The sequence below is a fragment of the Solea senegalensis genome, unplaced genomic scaffold, assembly GCF_019176455.1.
Source record: "Solea senegalensis isolate Sse05_10M unplaced genomic scaffold, IFAPA_SoseM_1 scf7180000012571, whole genome shotgun sequence".
Lineage (NCBI taxonomy): Eukaryota > Metazoa > Chordata > Actinopteri > Pleuronectiformes > Soleidae > Solea > Solea senegalensis.
In genome coordinates this window covers 71,603-91,434 of record NW_025320653.1, presented here as the reverse complement: position 1 = coordinate 91,434, position 19,832 = coordinate 71,603, and the positions used below count along the sequence as shown (strand labels likewise).

Genomic DNA, 19,832 nt, shown 5'->3' with positions numbered 1-19,832 from the left:
TGATCTCTGAGCTGATGAGGTTAAACTGATTAAGAGGGTTTCAAGCATGAGAGCAAGACCCCAACATAACAATCAGGTAAATAAGACTTAACAGGCTCGAGATTCTTCAGGAGTTCATCTATGAAATTAACAATCCAAGCAAGGATAAATGACATTATTATGGTGCATTATCATCACCATCCAAGGAGAAAGTGCAACAGCACCGGCACAGAGGCAGAGGGGGCTCCGTGAGCAGGCACAACGCCAAAGTCCTCCAGGGGACAAAACAACTGAGATAGATGGAGGTCGAAAACAACAGATAATGCAAAATATTTCAACAACCATAAATCTTTTTTTTTTTTTTTTCTTTCCAAGCACTGATGTGATAGGCCCATTACTTTGGAGACCATATCTGTGATAACACTTGTGACACTACTGCAATATTTTCTCCCAGTCTGCAGTGAACTTTTACTGCTGTAGTTTGGGAGCACGAGGAACGGCAGATCAAGACGCTCTGCATGTGCAATTTTCGTAGCGTTAGCCCCCCCATTCAAAACCCTCGAGTCTGAAAATGATACAGGTGGCGGCGTTTGCTGCAGAGCGGGGAATCTCAGGGGTTGCGAGTTGAAATGAAGGGACAGGCTTGCCCTTGGATGTCATTACACTTCCATCCTCTTTGAGCAGCTTCCAGATACATGCATGACACTTAAATTGATAGCTTTCCAATGAACACCGGCGGTGCACGCGCGCATGTGTGTGTGACCGCACAGTTTGCCTCTTCGTGGGAGACAGTACAGCGCAGGGAGCTCGATTTCCATTTCGGCGGAATTACTTGTGGTATGAGAAAAGGGATTACTGAGACTTTCACACACTAAAGAATCTAAATTGCTCGCCGAAGAATGTCAGATCTGTTTAACTTTTTTTTCCCATTCTCAACAGAATATCACAGAATCCGCCGCTGTCTCGCACAGTAATGTGCAAATTAACAATGGACTAACAGCCTCGTGAGTGATTAAGTGGGTGATTAGTCATAATAAAACGACACAGATGATGTCATCAAATGAACACTGGGATGTGACAATGGGACTAATCTGAGGGCAAATTTGACATGGGGGACAAAGCCATCCATTATAACCACTCGTTCAAATGAGGCAGAGGTTGTCTAGCACAGAAAATAAAGTCAGGAAGCTGCTGCCACACTTTTAGAAAGAGGAGAAATGACATCAGGTAGTCCTGCAGTTTGCCTGTGGTTGTTTCATGAATTTGAACGGATGATTATTCACTGTGATTTCTTATGTACAAAGTGATACTCTTCATTAGTTCTGTCTTAAGTGAGCTCGTGACAGTTAACATGAACGCCTCTTCGCATCTGCCAATGTAAAACCAAAGTCTATAATTAAAAATCTCATTATTAGATTTGCAACGGCGGCGCGATAAATCAAGTTTGCTCCTTGCCTGAAAGTGATTCAGGTCAGGTCAAGTAAAGTTTGTTCTGCAATCTTTCATCGCGCGCACATGACCAGCAGCACTTCATCTTTAATTATTAGTCATCACAAATCATGTTTTAATACAAAGGTCGGCCAAATAAATCACTAGGTAAGTACATAATAAACTCTACTCTCGACTCTACTATGCACTAGGACTGTAAACACAGCGCTGTGAGTAATGTGTGTACAGGAAAACTTCCAATGTGCTGTGGCTTTGACACAGACTATAAGGGAGAGAAAAATCTCTAACCAGAATCCATTACAGATGATCATTACAATGATAAAGAGGATTCAGGGCACAAAGGTGCCAACCTTGCTGGATATGGTTGATATGGTTGTTTGTGATACTCGTGTTTAGTAGCGCGTTTGACTGCTCAGTCTTTTTGCCCTTGATTGGGCTAAAGCTAATGCTTTACACCCAGACTGCATTTGCAGAACGTCTTGAATCAGCGCGTGATTTTAATTCCATTTGAAAAATGACTTGTGGCTGCCAAAAGCCTTTAAACGCGTTTCACGGTCATCTCCTACACTAATGGATTAATCAGAAAAATTGTGTGCAGGAGTCTTTTTTTTTGGAGGGACATCGATGTGAGTCGCTGAAGAATAAATGTCTAAATGTGCTTCGAGCTTTACCTTTTTTCGTCTCTGTACCATTCGAACTCTGGTGTGGGCACAGCGGTGGCGTCACACTGCAGGATCCCCATGCGGCCCACCTGCGTCTCCGAGCTCTGGGTCTTCTTTATTGTCGGAGGGTCTGCAGTGGCAAACATCAGTGACATATGATCAAACCAACGATGAATCAGCACTCATGTCATGTCATTTGGCAAGTGTGTTTTCTTTAAATTTCTCTTGATATTAACATCCATCCTCTGTATCCATCAAACATGGGGATATCAACAAGTATTCATACCTGGAATTGAAACACAGCCCAGATGATATAACATCTGTCATGTAATGTCAATGTGTTTGTATGTGTGCCAGGGTTGGGACTGAGTATCTCCCTCGCATGGTTTTAGAGACACTAGTCTATGCTTTTACAACATCTCGGCTGGATTATAATCTGTCCAGCGACTCCAGCTGGTCCAGAACGCTGCCGCTCGCCTTTTAACAGGATAAAAGAGAAGAGAGACCACGTCACACCTGTGTTGCGCTCCATCCACTGGCTTCCTATTCGTTGATTTTAAAGTTTCATTCTTGGTTTTTAAAGCTCTTAACGGCTTGGCACCATCTTACCTCTCTGAACTTCTTCTTCTTCGCGCTCCATCACAAGCTCTGAGGTCTAACAACAGGCTGTTTTTAGATGCGCCAAATTCTCGGCTAGAAACCCAGGGCGATCGGGCCTTTTCTGCCTTTAAACTTTGGAACGAGTTAGCGGTGGAAATTAAATCTGCCCCCACCATTGAACACCCACCTCTTCTCCTTCACTTCAGGATAAAAATAGTCAACCCGGACAACTCTAGGCATTATTTCACTATTCTATTATATCACTATTTTACCGTTTTACTTCTATTTTTATTGGTATTATACCTTTTATGTTGCTGTGGCTTTAAATCTGTAAAGCACTTTGGTCAACCCAGCTTGTTTTTAAATGTGCTCGAGAAATAAAGTTGACTTGACTATTGAAAAATGTGTTGTCATTCAATATTAAATTTCATCGTCTCATTTGTGTCAGTGTATATTTAGCATGCTGTTTGACCGAGTTCGAGCACTGCTCATGATTGGCTGTCTCGAGGCTTACAGGAAGTTAGGAACGGAGACGGCGCACATTCCCCAAAGGAGAAGAGGAAGACAGGCTTTACATTTGTAAGTGAGTGTGTGTCTGTGTTGTGTTTTGAGAGGCTGGCGCTTGTAGAAGGTATTTCGAGAAGATCTAAGGTGACACGGAAAAGTGAAATCAAACACTTGACAGTACACAGAATAAACACGAGAGCAGGAAGTCGCTCCGCAGATTTTGCCAGCTAAAACTAAAGAAGTTTACTGAAATGTGCAATCCTTCCTTGAGACAAATTTCATAAAATTTAATATCTATATCGAAATTTTTTTAATCAAACCCAATCTTTGTCAAGTTAAGAGAGAGTTGCGTCAAAGCAAGTTAATTAAAGCACTTCTCATGCTGCTGTAACATGAAATAAGACTTTATGGCGATCACAAATAATTCACTGCACTGATTAGTACACAAAATACAGCAGATTAGAGGACGCCAGATTTTGTCATCGGATCTGCGTCACATTGGATTTGGGAGTGATTCGACCTATACTTAGCTCACTCAAGAGGGTAGATGTTCACACATTCACACCTATACCAGCTCTGAATGGAGTCACAGATTTGCTTTTCTTGAAACGACATTAATCTTATTGTGTGAAGCATAATCTGAACAGGATCATTGATATAAGATTTAGGAAGCTCTTTAATACCACAACAATTGCTCTGGATTAAATGTCACTGATAAGAGCAAACAAATAAACCATCAAATGTATCGAATAAGTTCTTCCTCGTGCTACAAGCAAAGTTTCATTTTAGTTATAGGCACAAATATAAGTTCATATCATCTAGATTTGTCATGATGATTTTACAAAGACAGTTGCCATGGGAGACAAGTTGTGATGTCTAAACAACATGCATTTAGATCAAAAGAAGAATCTTTAAGAAGATATAATTAGGCCATCTTGTCTTGAAAGTGTCTCTTAAACATCTCTATGTCCTGGATTCATCTTGAGAAGATTGAAGGATGCTAGAAAACCTCCAAGTTTCAGATACTCCACATTTCTCTATCTGTTGAGTGTATCGTGCTGGTGAAATGCCTGACATGTGACGTGACAAGAATATTGATCAGTTTAGAACTGCAGTCGGTCACTACAGTCGGTTATTACTTACAGTTGACAACCACATTGACGTATTTGACATCCGGCGTGGCGACGTCATTGCTGGCCTTGCATTCGTAACGCCCCGCTTGGTTTCGCATGATGCCAATAATGTCCAGATACTCTTCTCCGTCCAACGGCTCTGCTGCAGAGAGGTTTGGGGGCGGGGGGAGTGATTGGGGGAGGCAGAAGGGAGAGGAACAAGGGGAGAGGCAAAAGAGACGAGGAAAGAAGGGGGGGATAAAGATGGCATTAATGTTGTAGCTGCAATCCAGTGTGACTCTAACAAACATTGTCTTCAAGAAAATCCTCCGTCCTCTGTTAACTTTTCTTAGCATGGAGACTAAGAAAATAGGAGTAAAACTAAATGGCGACTTGCCAATAATATCTAAAGCTGTGTTGTATTTTGTTTGCCTAATCCTACAACTAATAATACATTGGATTATATACCTTACCAAATAAACATAAACCTTTGCTAATAGCAATGATGAAAAATAATAGAAATGTGTCATCACAAGTGGTCATTGTACACTAGTAATACTGTCTTAGACAGATTTACTAGAATGTTTGCGTTAACATACATATAGTTAAGCATATAACCATAACCTGGTTGTTTTACACAGTCAGTTTCAATCTGGCATATTTATAGTCATAACACTTCGTTTTTCACTTGTATATAATCTCATATCTATACGGCCACATTTATAGTTTTCATCATAACCACACGTACATATTTGTGTCTACACCTCACTGCTACGCACTTCTGGTTCAATGACCTTCTGCATTTTCGTTACTTGTGACATGTGCAGTGACAATAAAATTGAATCTAATCTAATTTAATACATGTGTGGCTGAAAAGTCACACTTGATGGTAAATAACTGGTATCAGTCGGGAATATTTCTAGTTGTCTCATTGCCTGAAACCATGTAATTCATACGTTTTAAGTAAGTGATAATGTTCGACCATGCAGCACTTTGCTTGATGCACACTGACACTTACATTTCTCTAATAGTTGCTTTTGATTAAAAGGCAAATAATTGAGGCATCAGCTTGATCTTCGGCTTGCTGCCATGCTCATAATCCATATCGGAGTCGTGCAATGCAGGGGGAAAACTCGGGCTGAATTATTCTAATGAACTCTCTAAGTCGATGTGCATTTAATATTCAGCAACTTGTTAAACTGTGTCTGTAAAAGCTCGAGTTACCAGAGGAAAGTTATCTGCAAATGTCACGCAACACATGGTGAACAGAGTGCAACCAAAACCACAGAGACTATCAGACTAATTGTTTAGCTCATTAGTCCCGTGAAGAACGTGGCGTCACTGTGTCTTATCTTTTTAACGATATATGTGTGGGTCAGGGAGAGGAAACGGCTAAATGTTTACTGGTAACTGGTAAGAACATGTGACAACATTGCACTGAATTGATGGAAATTGATAATAAACGCAGCAATGGTGAAGATCTCAGGGTATTTCGTCTCAAAATGAAACCATTATCTTCACTGAAGGGGGTGGGGGCGTCGCTAAGGACCCAGCAAATGTTATTACCACAATGATATCGACTGATACTTCCCTTAATCTAAGAAAATAGGGAATGATGGAATCTTGGCAGAGGGAATAAATTGCACACAGATCTCTGGGGGGCGAGCGGGTAAATGCAATGTTTGTAACAACAGTAAATGTCAGTCGTCTCAGTTGTGAGAAAGTTCATGGTCCCAATGAGGCTCTGCAGGATCTTTGAAACCGAAAACGCTGCGCCCCGAGAAATAAACCAGCAACTTCATCCACTCTGATGTGGGAGGTTATAGTTGGAAAACAGCTGCTCTGCTTTGGCGAACACCTATAAGTGTCGCTCCATTTCACAGCATAAAGCCCTCTAAAAACAACAGGTAAAAACACCTGAACAACACCGGGCTGACTCACGCCTGAGGCTCAAAACGACACTCACAATATCTACAAAAGTGCACATGAAAAACGAAAAGTGTTTGATGAAGACATGTAATGTAATGTAAAAGATGGAGGTATGTTGATACTGTATTATTTCATGGTGATTGAAAGATCAGTGGGATCATGATCAAAGTCTAAACCAGATCATACTCGGCTCTCCCCAGACTTACTGCCAGACTATCGTGATTGGAGTGGTATGATTGAGACTGTGTTGCCATGGAAATTCTATTGAAGCATAGTGTCTTCTTCAGTGCTTTGGTTTGGTGCCAGAGAGCGAGAGCGAGAGAGAGAGAGAGCGAGAGAACCACCAGGTGACTGCAAAGATCAAAGAATATAGAATGGGGGAGAGAAAATGGAAATGACAGATGAGACGAAACGACTTGACTAGTTGTTTCAGCGGCCCAATTAACCGTCAGTAATCTCACCTGGAGCACAGAGAGCAGCTCAGTCACAAAGGGACGAATGGGAAGCGATGTATTGTCTGAAGAAACAAATGATTACAGTACAGCATTTCACGTGTCTTTGTCCCCCGTCCTCAGGAGAATAGAGCTTCGTGATAACATGCGTAGTACTTGCGTCCTGTGTAATAAAGATTGATTGGTTCATCTTTTGTCAGGCGAAGTTAGCGTTTGTGTGTGCATGTGTGTGAGCTGACGCCGGGTTGGAGGCGTAAAGCCTGGTGAGTGAGTGAGTGCAGACAAATTTCCCTTTTGATTTGTTTTTTTGTTTTGTTTTCAGGAGGCACTGGAGGAGTAGTGACTGATTCAAAGTGTGACTTTTAGACGGCGGCTCTTACACTGATTACATTACATTATAACCATGCACAAGAGTGTGTTACAGCCACTGGACAACAATAATGTTACATGACAATCTTTTGTTTAGCAGATGGAGATACAAATCAGTGTATTGTGTATTGATGTGTCTTAGTTGTGCCTGCACAAGTCATATTTTTTAAGTTTTAAGTTTTCTTCCTTCATATAATGCTCGTTTTTATTTATTTTATTTATTTTTATTTTATTCGTTTTTCTTCCAACCTTCCTGCTGGAGCACTTGGTGTGCAATAGACTTCATAGTGGGGGGGACTCAAAGAATATGTGGTATTGGCTGTTTTTCTCTCGGAGAAAACAGCACGGCATCTTTAGAAAAGCATTAAGTCGATTGTTTCAACAGATGGTTTATTTTAGTCCGCTCAACTGTGGCGTTCTGACGGATAAAACATCAACCGCAGTAAAACGTATCGAGTTAGGAAGTACGTCCTTCACCAAAATATAAATGATGTTCTATCGTGGGTATCATCACTTGCATCGCAGCGATGGGTTTGCAATAAAGATGGCGTCATAATCTTTTCCAGATTTCTGCCTGTCGTAATTCTTCAAACGGTGTCCCATTTTATGGGCTGCATGTCTAATTTTGGAATGGAACCATTCTGTGATTATTGGAGGGAACTGCATGTCACGTCTGCTAAGAACCCACTGCATGTTTGCTAAGTTGCTTGGAAACCATATCTTTTAAAAACACAATTTTAAGGAGATGTTCAACACTAAATAATAATAAAAAAAATACCTCCAGAAAGAACAATGTAGATAGAAGTGATAGTGAATATACATTGAAGAACATTAGGAGCGAAGGACTGAAGCCAGTTAAGCCATTATTATTTCAAACCTTTACAAACATTAAAAGGTCAAAGGTAACTCAGTATTTGTTTCCTTAAACCCACATTTTCTATAGCAAACTCATGATGCTTTGCTGCCATTCCCTAAATCGCTATGCAGCCTGGCGTTAGCCATTCTGGAAAGACAATGCCCATACAGTAATTGCTGTCTGTTTTCACACATTATTCTGCTGAAAGCCTGGCGGCCTGTGGGGTTTACAACAGCAGGCTTTTTGGAAGTGATGTGAAGAGAGTGGAAGGACCTACAAATGCCTGCTGGATACTGATTTGCATTGCACTGGCAATTTTAAGTTTGTGTGGACAAATACAAGTTTTCCATGTCAATTAAGGACACTGCAGGTGTGAGGGGACAGCGGTGGGATAGTGGGATGGAGGGGGTTCCAGCACAACCTGTGCGGGACTACACATGCGTACATGCCCTCCCACCTCCCAAAGCATGTGAGGGGCCCAAAGACAGGAGAGAGCACGGGAGAGCCACATGATGAAGAGAGGTGAAGTATGTGAATCACAAACCAGCAACTTCAGCTGGCAAGTGGATGGCGCTCATTTGCATGTCCTCATGAATCATTCATCAGCATCACTTTACCACAGTGTGCAGCGCAACATTTATTTTGCAAATGCTAATTTATGTTAAGTGGCTGATTTGGGAAACTTCAGGTTAGAGTAGCATAAAAGACTAAGCCCCATTTACGTTTGTCTTTTGATTGCGTGACTGGGAAGGAATGTGCACTTGTCCACCACTGGACCTGTAACTCCATCCATGTGTGTATGTGAGCGTGTTTGCACAGTTGGTCCTCACGGCAGCCATCTTTCTGACAGGAGTCAGTGTGATGTAAATGATGGGTCAACTCATAATTACAGAGCGGCTGTCCTCATCAAAACATTCTTTTTAGAGGAGATAATGAAAAGATGACTAAGCTCGGAAACGCGATGAATAATTTTCTCTCATCTGACGTTATTGGAAAGTGTGCTGACAAAGCCAGACATGCCATGACATACAACTATGGGGAACTGAAGAATACTGACACGAGTGCACAACACTGTATGTCCAACACTGATTTGAAAATGTACATTTTCTTTTTAATGTGAAAGAGAAAAAAAAACATCTGTCACATTTCGGAAAATGTCTTGCTTCCAGCTTCCTTTGAAATTTAAATGTAACACAAAAATATCCTGGTCGTAACAACATAAGTTAAAGTTGTTTCTCTCATTGGCTGAACTGTCATGTCCTTGCATGCTCGGAAAGCTTTACTGTTTATCCTCGAAGAAATCCGACAACATTCTTGTCTGCAGTCTGAGGACAAACGCGGAACTTCCACTTCTATGCACAAGCCATTTGCTACTATTGCTGCTGCAGGCGGTGCAGAAATAACACAGGTGTTGGAGCCAAAAACAAGACGGCTGTTTATTTGCCGCTTCTTGAGCCGAAGAAATGATACGCACAGTGAAGCGGTGCGGCTGTCTGTTTTTTTCCCGAACAATGTCATTCCTCTCTCTATCTCATTTTCCTCACCCTTACATACTTCCCCCTCAACTCCTTTGCTTTCCTTTTGTTCAGCTTTGGGGTGGTTTCTCTTGCTGTGGCCACACACTGTACTGCTCTGTATTCTGTGCGCAAGTTTGTGCTATTCAAGTCGGAGACCGTAAAGGAGATGAATTGTTGATAAAACAGAAAAGAATTTAGTGATTAAATTCCAGTGAAGGGGAGTGGGGTTGTCTGCTCTTTCTTCTACTGATAAACGGATCAAGCCTATTGTTGTGGGAAGACTTCTCATTACTATGTGGATACGTTCTATGGGCCTGCGTTAGCCATGGAAGAACAGGTTTCGTGTTGAGCAAAGACAGGAACACAGTATGACTTCTCCCTCCTCCATCACTACTTTAGTCTGCCCTCTCTCCTTTCCTTCATCTGTCACACGCACGGCAACGTCCATGCGTGCATGAAAGGACACCGAGACACGGGCATGCATCATTCATACACTCCTTCATGTCACAACCCCGCGAGGTGAGTGTGAGAAGTGAGACGGACCCAGAAACGGTGCAGCTTTTGCATGAGATATCACCAGGAGATGCACATTAAAGCAGATGCAAATGATTGTGTGTATGTGTGTTGTCAGTAGGCCAAGGATTGACCCATGGCATGTGCAGCAATCAATCAGTGTGACCATGACAATGTAGCAGCTGCGTAATCCTCGGTAAATCGCCTGCGTCCTGCAAAATGACATCTCCGTTTCATGTAACCGACGCGTCACTGCTCCGCGTCCCACTCTTAGAGAAGTTTATACCTTTTTATCAGTTTCAGTTCTGATTAATACAATTCTTTGGCCTGTTTTGTGAAGGCTACAGGTCTAAACAACTTTCTTATCGACAGCAAAATATTGTAAGCAGGGCCGGCGCTGTCTGAATACAAAGCACGTGCCTCATGTTGCGCTGGGGGCCACAATTTATGTGCAAATGTGGTGCAATTGTGCACGCCACAGTGTTCCCAGTGCAAGGTCTCCAAGCCATTGCTCACAAGGCCATTTGTCTGCATATGAAGGAGAGAAAGGAGGTCTTTGTCATCTGTGGCACATTATTGTTGCAGTATGACTGACACTCTGCGTCTCACCAATCACGGCGCAGAGCTCGGCACCGATGCAGGTGAAGAGATGGTTACTAACAAACATTTAAATCTGGCACAAGCAACCTCAAGCTCCACTCCAGGGTGGGTATGTTGTCAAGGTAAAAAAAAATATATTCTAATTTATACAGTTCAGCTGCAATTTAGTCCAGTTTCTATATTTTACTGCACAGAAGTGTGTAGACTTCTATGACAACACACATTGTAAGGGCTGCTTTTTAGTCACATTAGTCAGTCTAAATATATTATATATAAATGAGTGTGTGTGTAGTAATAGTATAGTAATAATTCATGCATGAGAGTGATTTTGTAACACTGAGACTCTTCACACCTCCTCCATCCTTCCACCTTCAATGGCAAGCATTATTTTGCCATTAAAACCTGTTTGTGTCAAGGCTCTGCAACACTCCGTATACATAATGAAGGAGGCAAACAGGAGGTGTCTCTCTGTCATAAATGTGAGTGTGGCACTTGTCAGGTGTTCCACCAGGAGCCTGCAGGACAGTCCTCTTTTGCATAAACCTGCTCGAGAAATGAGCCCCGCGTTTCCAAAAGACTTTACCTCATTTGTCACGGATGTCAGAGACACATCACTCTCACAGATTATTTAGGGTGAGCTCTGGGAGCCACAAGGGCTGATGACATAGTATTCATATCCTCTACTTATTACACATGTGTATTTTTCCAGAAATGTAGTCAGATTTCTGCTTTAGGTTCGCCGGTGTCACTGCTCTGCGGCCCAGTATGGCCACGCTATTTTAGAGATAAAGGGCAGAATAGGCTGTGTCGCCGTTCTCGTCTCCTCCTTCTTCGTCCCTACCTTGTGCAGCGATTCAAATCAGAAGCCATCAAGTTACAAGTTCCCCTCTCCTCCGGGCTACTGCCTCCCTGAGAGGCTGTGAGACTCTGGGGCTCTAGAAAATTGCTTATGAACTACAAAAAAAAAAGTGCTGAGTTTCTGTACAATGGTGATTTTAAACAAGTCTTAGCTATAGTATTCAGCCAGCCCAGTGGTGACTGCACCTAATGAGGCTGGGTAGACATAGGGCAAGCTGTGCTCATGATGTTCTGCACACAGTGTGACAGCAGACTGATTTCAGACCAGCTGCTGATGATGCTGATTGTAAACAAACACATGAACAGTGATACTGAGACCTGCTGAGAGATGGATGAGCAGCTGTGTTCTCTTGCTTTCCAAAAGGCTGATGTTAAACTCGCACATGCACATGCACACGCGCACCCACACACACACACACACACACATACGTGCGCACACAGCTGGATACGTGGCGCACGAGGTTTGACCTGGGTTGCTCTGACAAGGACCTGTCACCACCTACACTTCAATCTCACAAGCAGCAGGATTGTCAGCTACTTTCTGTCACTGGCAGGCTGGCACACAAGGATGTGTGGAGTGTGAGTGCCTCCTGCCTAATCTGCTCCCTCACTCCATCTACACAGGAGTTACATTACTGAGACACCTATGCATCTCCATTCTTGCCTGCTCCCCCTCCCCCCTGAGAGACAGAGATATATGAGTGCATGTTGTGCTGCTGCACTCTGTAGCTCCGAGTCGCTCCCCAGACAGTGAGATGAGGTGTAGAGAGGACAACTGAAGTGACTGTCATCCTCTGTTGAAGTAAGAGATGGAAGGATGATGGAAAGAGGAGGAGACAGGCTGAGTGTAAATGAGGAAGAGGAAGACAGAGCGACAGCCGAGGACGGAAAGACAAAGAGTCACAGGCAGGAACAGGGAGAGTGCATTTCAGACAAGGTGACAGTCCAAGGGAGACTTTCCTGAGCCCGGTCTTGGAGCATGGCCGCCACAGCTGAACTGGAGGAATGTCAAGGGTACTTAGTGTCAAGCCTCTAAAAGGCCGCCCTGCCAAGAACTGTTATAAAAGGGTTATGACTTTAATATTCAGCCGGATCATATACTGTAGGAGTGTGGCGGTGGTCCAAATCAATTCAATTGATCTTTGTTGCCACCAAACTGTGGTGACAGATTCATGGCTTACCATTTATAGTTAGCTGACCACCTTAAAGGCTCAGTGTGTTGCTCAAGGACACGGCAACAGTAAATATGGCTGCAGGGTGATGGGAGTTGAGGAAGTTCAAAACTTGATATTTTGGCGACCAGAGACTCCTCACAGCCATTTGTGCATTCAGCCACCGGAGAGCAACATCTTGAATAAATGGACAAGGCATCGTTATGACTTCAATTTAAATCATTAGCGTCATATGTTCAACGCAGACTCCACAGACGGACAGATGTGTCTGTCTTTGCTCGAGTGAATCGGAGGTTCACTGTGGCTGTTCTCCCTGCAGCGCCAAATGACTGACAAACTTTATTACACCAGAGAGGTGAGAGGATCTGGAATGCATAATTGAACATTAATTAACTACTAGAGTTACCATAACTAATGATAAGAATGATTGCACATCTAATGAAACTGGCCATTTGCATACTAAAACGCGCTCCTGCTCTTTCTCTTCATCTGTCGCCTGTTTGACGTCTTTTATTTCCCTCTTTTCTTTTTTCCTTTCCTCCCCCGAGGACAGCATAACTCCCACCAGTTCCACCCCTTTTGAGCTCTGTGTGGGTCCTCCTTGTTTCATGGAATACCAGAGGCAGCCAGAGGGCATGTATTTTTCATACTTGTCTGACTTCTATTTTGGTGGTCTGAGAGGCACGCAGTGTAGGATTCTGTGCTCGACTAGTGGCTCTATTTCCTTGCCCTCATGGCGCTCGATGGGGCGCTGCCACTCTCCTCCCACCACCCAGAAACTCCAGACTCTGACCTTAAGCTACACTGGGGAAGTTAAAAACAGTAAAGGACTCAAGCAAGAAATCAGCTACCTATAGAAAGCAAGACGCCTGAAGGTCCAGAGCAGACAGGAGGTGTTGGACACATGTAGTGCCCTTTCTCCTCACCCCCTCTTATATCTTCACACCTTCTTTCAATCCTGCTGAATGTCCCCGAACCACTGCTCCCCATCCCGTCCTGCCATGCCCCTGTTAATCATTGGCCTCACAAGTCAGAGCGATGAGCTACTCAATATCAATATTCAATATTCAAAGTCAATATTCACAGCTGTGTCCACACTGACTGAGTGCTGCCGGCAGTATTTCCACAGTCTCCTCCACAGCAAAAGTAGATGTCATACTGCTTCAGTCACTGTTTCTGCGTAATATCTTCAAAGTTTCCTGTGCTATAGTCAGTGTCTATGGTCAAGGGACTCCATTCATGAGTCACCCACGCAACAGGAGCACATGACGGATGTTTGTTTTGTTCATCCTGTGGTTTCTCAGCTGGTCATCTTGGTAAACTGGAGGGAGCAGGTAGAGTCAATATTATTTTTCACTCTCACTCCATTGCTTCGCCTGCAGTGCACTATAAAATAATAGCAACACTTATTCGCCTGATGAATTGCATGGACGAAGGAGATCCAGTTAAAAGCCGTTAATGCTTATTGATTTATAAGAGCTATCGTCTCATCAGAGACAGGTCGATGAGTCAAAGGACTTTAAAGCTCAGATAAAACTGAATAACAGGAAGTCGACCAAATTAAGTGAAAGGAAACATTGATTCTAGGTGCTCTATAGAATGAATGGAACATGGAAGCCTTAGGTGATAAAAAGAAAAATCGCAGGTGAAAAATAGATTTTAGACTCTTGAAAAAGATAAAAAAAAAAAAACCTTAATCTGTGTAAGAGACCAGTGTGCATGTTATTGATTCACATAGAAAGACTGTGACATTTAAATGTTAATATTTTCTTCCATGAAAGGTAATGGCGAGTATTAATATTTGCAATCCTACAATTTGCCCCATTTTCTGCTTTGGTGATGGAAACCAGGCAGCAAAGAAAGTGCTTGAGAAGAACTCGTGCATGAACCACATGAACCACATACAAGTGATGTATTATGAGACCTCTGCAGAATTCACCCAGATCAGTGCCACAATCCCTGGATTACACATGTATCTCCAAGAGGTGCAAGTAATAACCTACCTGACACCGTGTCTCTCAGACACACACACACACACAGCATCATATGATGTTGTCTACTAATTGTGTACATTATAATACTCACTGTACATTGTACATACATTGTTGAATAAATTTAACCCAGTAGAGGATGACGACAGACATGATCAGTGTCTCTACTACATCTCTCTCATCCAACTAAACCTGGGATGAAATACAACTTTTGGTCCACTCCAGCATTGGAGGCATCATCTGGCACCAAACCATTGTGGGTTTTTACTTTAAAGCCCCTGGTTCTAGTCTCCAGATTTTGTAAACCGTGTTTGTCCCTTGTGAAAATTACATTTCAAGTCTTGCAGTGTTTGGAAAACGTAATAAAACTATGGCGTTTTGTGTTTCATGTACAGGCTAGAGTCTGTTGGTTATGTAAATGGACTGCATGGAGGGGAATTTTATAGCTTTTTACAACTCCTTTAGTCTCTCTCTGAGCCATTTTGGGTTCAGTGTGGATGCTCAACAATGTGATTATCCACAAGTGACCTTTTTCCTGCCGAAACATTTTTGATCTGTCTGTTCACAAATCGGTTCATACAGTGTTCACAGGGTAAAGAAACTACCAAACAGACATCAAGACATTTGAACCTTTCCTCAGCTTTCTCTACTTTAAAGTAAAGGTTCCAAAAAGCAGACAAAGGACGGACTCTTTAGAAAAAAAACAAAAAGATATGGAGAGTACATCTTCCGCATGCTGGATATACACCACATATACACACAGTAGGAACTGTTTGCTCAGAGTGGTTGCTGTAGTTCATCAACATAGAGGGTGTAGTGCACATCATTTTCACCGGGGCTGCTAGAAATATGAAAATGTCGCCGTGTCTTCATTCTTCAAACAGTGACAAACAGTTTGTTCTTTTGTCAAGGGCAGGCATGCACATTCATTTCCATGAAACAATTTCTCAGTGAACACTAGTCAAGAAAGACTTCCAGTAGGAAAGGAAAGCCAAAGGAAAGCCAAAGAAAAACTGAGGATTGTCTGTCTGTCAGAGCAACACAATCAGAATGATTGACATCATTAATCTGAAGTTCTGATGTCACCCACAAATTATAATAAGACACGCCCTTAATTAAAAGAAAACGATCTTTCGGAATGTAATTTGGTGCCTGATTCTGTGTGTGTGGTCATTAACTAATGACAATTTGGCAGGTTTAATGTTTGGTTTAGAGTTTAGGATGCGATTTAAATAGGTGACAGGTTTTGTGTCTCTGAGAATAATGAGGTCACTGGAAGGTTTCATAAACCTAGAACTCCAGGGAATACGGAGACATGTGGAGATTATCTTGGAAGCGGGTGCCATCGAATTTTCGCTCATCCGTGAACAGCAATATGTGCACAAAACTACCCGTCGGCATTTGCATATTCATTCAACAGGCTCTTGAATGGCCCTTGAACTCCTGACACCAGTCAAGTTGCAAGCATTTCAGACCTGGCTTAAAAACATTAATGAAGGCTGGCAAATAAAAGCTGTTTCCAAGATTTGAAATATTTCTGTTGAATACATTTATTTTTGCCATAAGTGAACAAAATAACAGTCACAGTTAAAGTGTAATTATCCTTAAGTGCAACCCTTGACCTCATAACACCAATGTTCTGAGTTTTTTGGGTTTTTTACTTTCCTACAATTTGAACCACTTCATGAACCAGGTGAAGTTAATAATTTGTAAAATATTTCTGCATTTAATTGACCACTTACTGTACTTAAAGTACCTTTCATAAACTTAAAATTACATAAGTATGTTATATACATTTGGACTTGATCCATGAGACTTGAACTTGAATTCACATGCTGCACAATCGCACAACTCTGAATAAAAGACTTGACTTTTGCCTTGGACTGATATTTTGTGTTTTGCGAACATCTGTGGGCGCAGCGAATAGTTGAGAGCCTCACTAGCTGAGCAAAGTGGCGCCTCCGCCCAGGCAAGCGCAGGCGTGAAGCAGTGAGACCACAGGCTGCCAGACATCATTATCTCTCTCAGCAGTTCCCCACATACTCTCGAACTGGGTTAGACTTATGGATTCTGGGGCGAAAGGCACCCACAATAACAACAACAAAAATAACAATAGTGCCAAGTGTTTGCAAATAGAGTGGGACCCCCATCTCAGCGAACACATGTGCCCATGTACACTTAACAGGATCCAAATCCGGCAGGATGTTGACAGGATTTTCCTTCTGCCACACAGTTTCCATTTCTATATATTCCATCTTTTAGTAAAGAACAAAGGCTTGTTAAAGTAGTGGTCTGCCTACTACTTTAAAACATGGGCAAAGTAAATGATGAGAGCAAGAACAAAGAGTACAGAAAGACATTCTCAAAACTTGCAGAGGTGTATATAGCAGTCTAAAGCAGCTTTTATCATCCACTGTGGATATTGCTTTTTCCATTCTGCTATATCCACATTTCATTTCATTTCCTTGGAACAAAAGCTGTCAAACTCCTAAAAGAGCTTCACCAGAAATAATGTTGTGAGCCATCTCCAACCTTGAGGAGTCTTCCTTGCCACAGATGTGTAAGGCAGCCAGTTAGAGCCATATGGCTTGCAGGATTCGTCTTCTAAAAATCACTCGACACTAATGAAAACGGACAAAAGAGGCAAAAACACCTACACACTTAATTTAGCTTCAAGGTGCAAAAGCAGATATGTTTGATGAATCATGTCTGGATAGTGACAAGACGGTGCAGTAATTGATAAAGACACACACGCCCAGAATGGCTTTCAATCAGAACACAGCTGTTATCAAACGGAGATGTTGTCAACTTCAGCATCTCCGCTCATCAGCAGTTGTGTACATTTATCTTTTCTCAGAAATCAGCTTAAATCACAAACAGCATCACTTCAATCGAAGAAACCCACACATAATATAGAGTGATGAATCAATATTCCCATTCTGATGGTGTGTACAAAATATGTAAACTTGGCAGAAGATTTTGGCATCAGAACACCAGAAAAAGGCAATTAAGCAGTTATTGCTGTACATACTGCTGCCTGTTCAGGTGCTCATTGAATTCAGTCAAAGTCGTGTGAAGCCTCCATGGTCTTAACACAATACGATAGATGGGTAAAGTGCATGACGATATTAAAGGGTGACCAAAATGAAATGGGCCATTACCTTGAATATAAATATGAATATCCATGGAAAAGAGTGTTGAAAACAGATTGATTAATTCATCTTCTACCTCTTTATCCTCCACATGAGGGTCGTGGGGGGCCACATGGAGACAAACAACCATTCACTCTCACACCTACGGTCAATTTAAAGTGTCCAATTTGCCTAATCCCCAAATCTCTAGTAGGAGGCAACCAGAGTACCCGGAGAAAAGCCACACACACACGGCAAGAACATGCAGACTTCATGCAGAAAGGCCTTTGTTCAGACCGAGTCAAGAACCTGGGTAGATGCTACATATTATATATTTGTATGCAGTTATACTGTAATTACAAATATTAGTCGTTCTGTGAGGATCCCCCAACCAGAATGTTCTATTTGAGACAGCTGTTCATTATGAAGAGATGAAAAATGGACTTCGCTGTCTTCAGAGGACAAAGGTCAGGACCACAAAATTGAACTATCGTCGTTTTTACACTGTACCACAGTAAAAAAGGAGGAAAAGCCGAGTTCATTGTGGCTGTGGTTCCAGTTGTGAGTACTCACAGTACTGACTACTGAGTACATGCTGATAAGGATCATGGCTGGGATGATCTCATCACAAAAGATCCATTTCATAACTGTGTATAACTTGTGTCGCTGCCCCCAGACTAACCCACATGCCTCAGGTGAGCCTGTAGAGCTTTCTGAAAGGACGGCTCTTACGCCACTTTCCCACTATGTGGTCCTGACACGACTTGACTCACCTCGGCATGGCACAGCACGATTTTTTTTTTGCTTTTCCATTAGCGATAGTCCCTGGTATTTTTTTTAGTGCCTGCTCTGACGAGGTTCCATTGAGCTCCATGACTGGAAGAGACACAAAACTCTTACTGAACAAGGCTGATCTATAGATCAATTAAAAATACTTCAAAGTCCTGAAAACTTGCGCCAGTCTCCAACTTTTAGCATGGAAATGTGTCTGAAAATCATGATCGTCGCGATCATGAGCAACGAGGCGCATCACAATCCCTGCCGCTGTATTTCAGTTCAGTGACTTCAGAGAGCATTTTACTCTCTTACTTCGAGTAGCTGATATGCTAACGCCTTCCCTCCATCAGTCATGATGTAAAATGCATCACTTTGTGTCTCCACAGACACGAAAAACAAAACAATGCAATACTGGGAAACACGGAGAGTCTTAATCAGCATTGTGTGAACGTTTTTGTCAATGCATTCATTTACATTGAAAAGTTACATGCTACAGCTTTAAAATAACTGCACTTGACCTCAGTAACTTGATCTGGACAGCTTCATTTTCCGTGATTTACACTTACTTTTTTGAGCTACTTATAAAATGCTAAATAAAATGTACATTTACCCAAATGAACTGAGTAGTATCACATTTATTTTAAAAACTAAAGGCTGTGGATAACATGCAAGCTGGCCAGATACATTTATGGTTGGCATCTGGGATAAAAAAAAAGAAAAACTGTTTCTGCAACAGTTGTAATAAATGAAGTTGGGAATAAATCAAAAGGAGGTCCAAATAAAATTAAGCAGACTTTTAGTGTCTATGAAGAAAGAAAAATTGAGAAGGAAGAAGCTCTAAGAGCCATTCTTCATATGCTTGAGACGGTTGCACAGTGCCAGACTCCTGACGAAGTAAGAATAATGGGACGTCAGCGAAGTGCACCAAATGTTGTGAGAACCTAAAGAAAAGTCAGCGGGGATACATCTTGCTGATTGTCTAAAAGTTGAAGTTATTGTAAGCCCATGAGTACTCCTTTTGTTTTTAGCATTTAGTATATTTGAGTACATTTTAGGGACATGTGCGACATTGGTAGTGCTGCTGCGTGAATCATAGTGCAGCTCATGAATCATAGCATTCAGATCATCACAGTGAGGGAGCTGCTCCAAAGCAAATCCAAAATCTGAAGATGCAAAGAGAGTGTGAGACGTACTGTTTGTCTCTGTGTGATTAAATAGTGACCGACAGGAAATCTTTTAGGTAAAATGATAATATGAAAATGTGTCAAAGATAATCATATTCATTTACATAGCCATGCACCAGAATACATGTCCTGAGAGAGACTTCCTTGTTTAGAATGCTTAAAAGAGTCATGCGG

At 42.0% G+C, this 19,832-nt stretch overlaps 1 protein-coding gene across 1 annotated transcript in view; it reads right to left on the bottom strand.

The window, feature by feature from the left end:
• Positions 1-19,832, bottom strand: part of LOC122759885 (limbic system associated membrane protein) — a 66,690-nt gene that overhangs the window by 10,794 nt on the left and 36,064 nt on the right. The window contains exons 4-5 of the mRNA XM_044014872.1: positions 4,341-4,472; positions 2,100-2,220 (exon numbers count right to left, since the gene is read on the bottom strand). Of these exons, the coding sequence (XP_043870807.1) occupies positions 2,100-2,220; positions 4,341-4,472 (253 nt within the window). The remainder of the gene's footprint in view (positions 1-2,099; positions 2,221-4,340; positions 4,473-19,832) is intronic.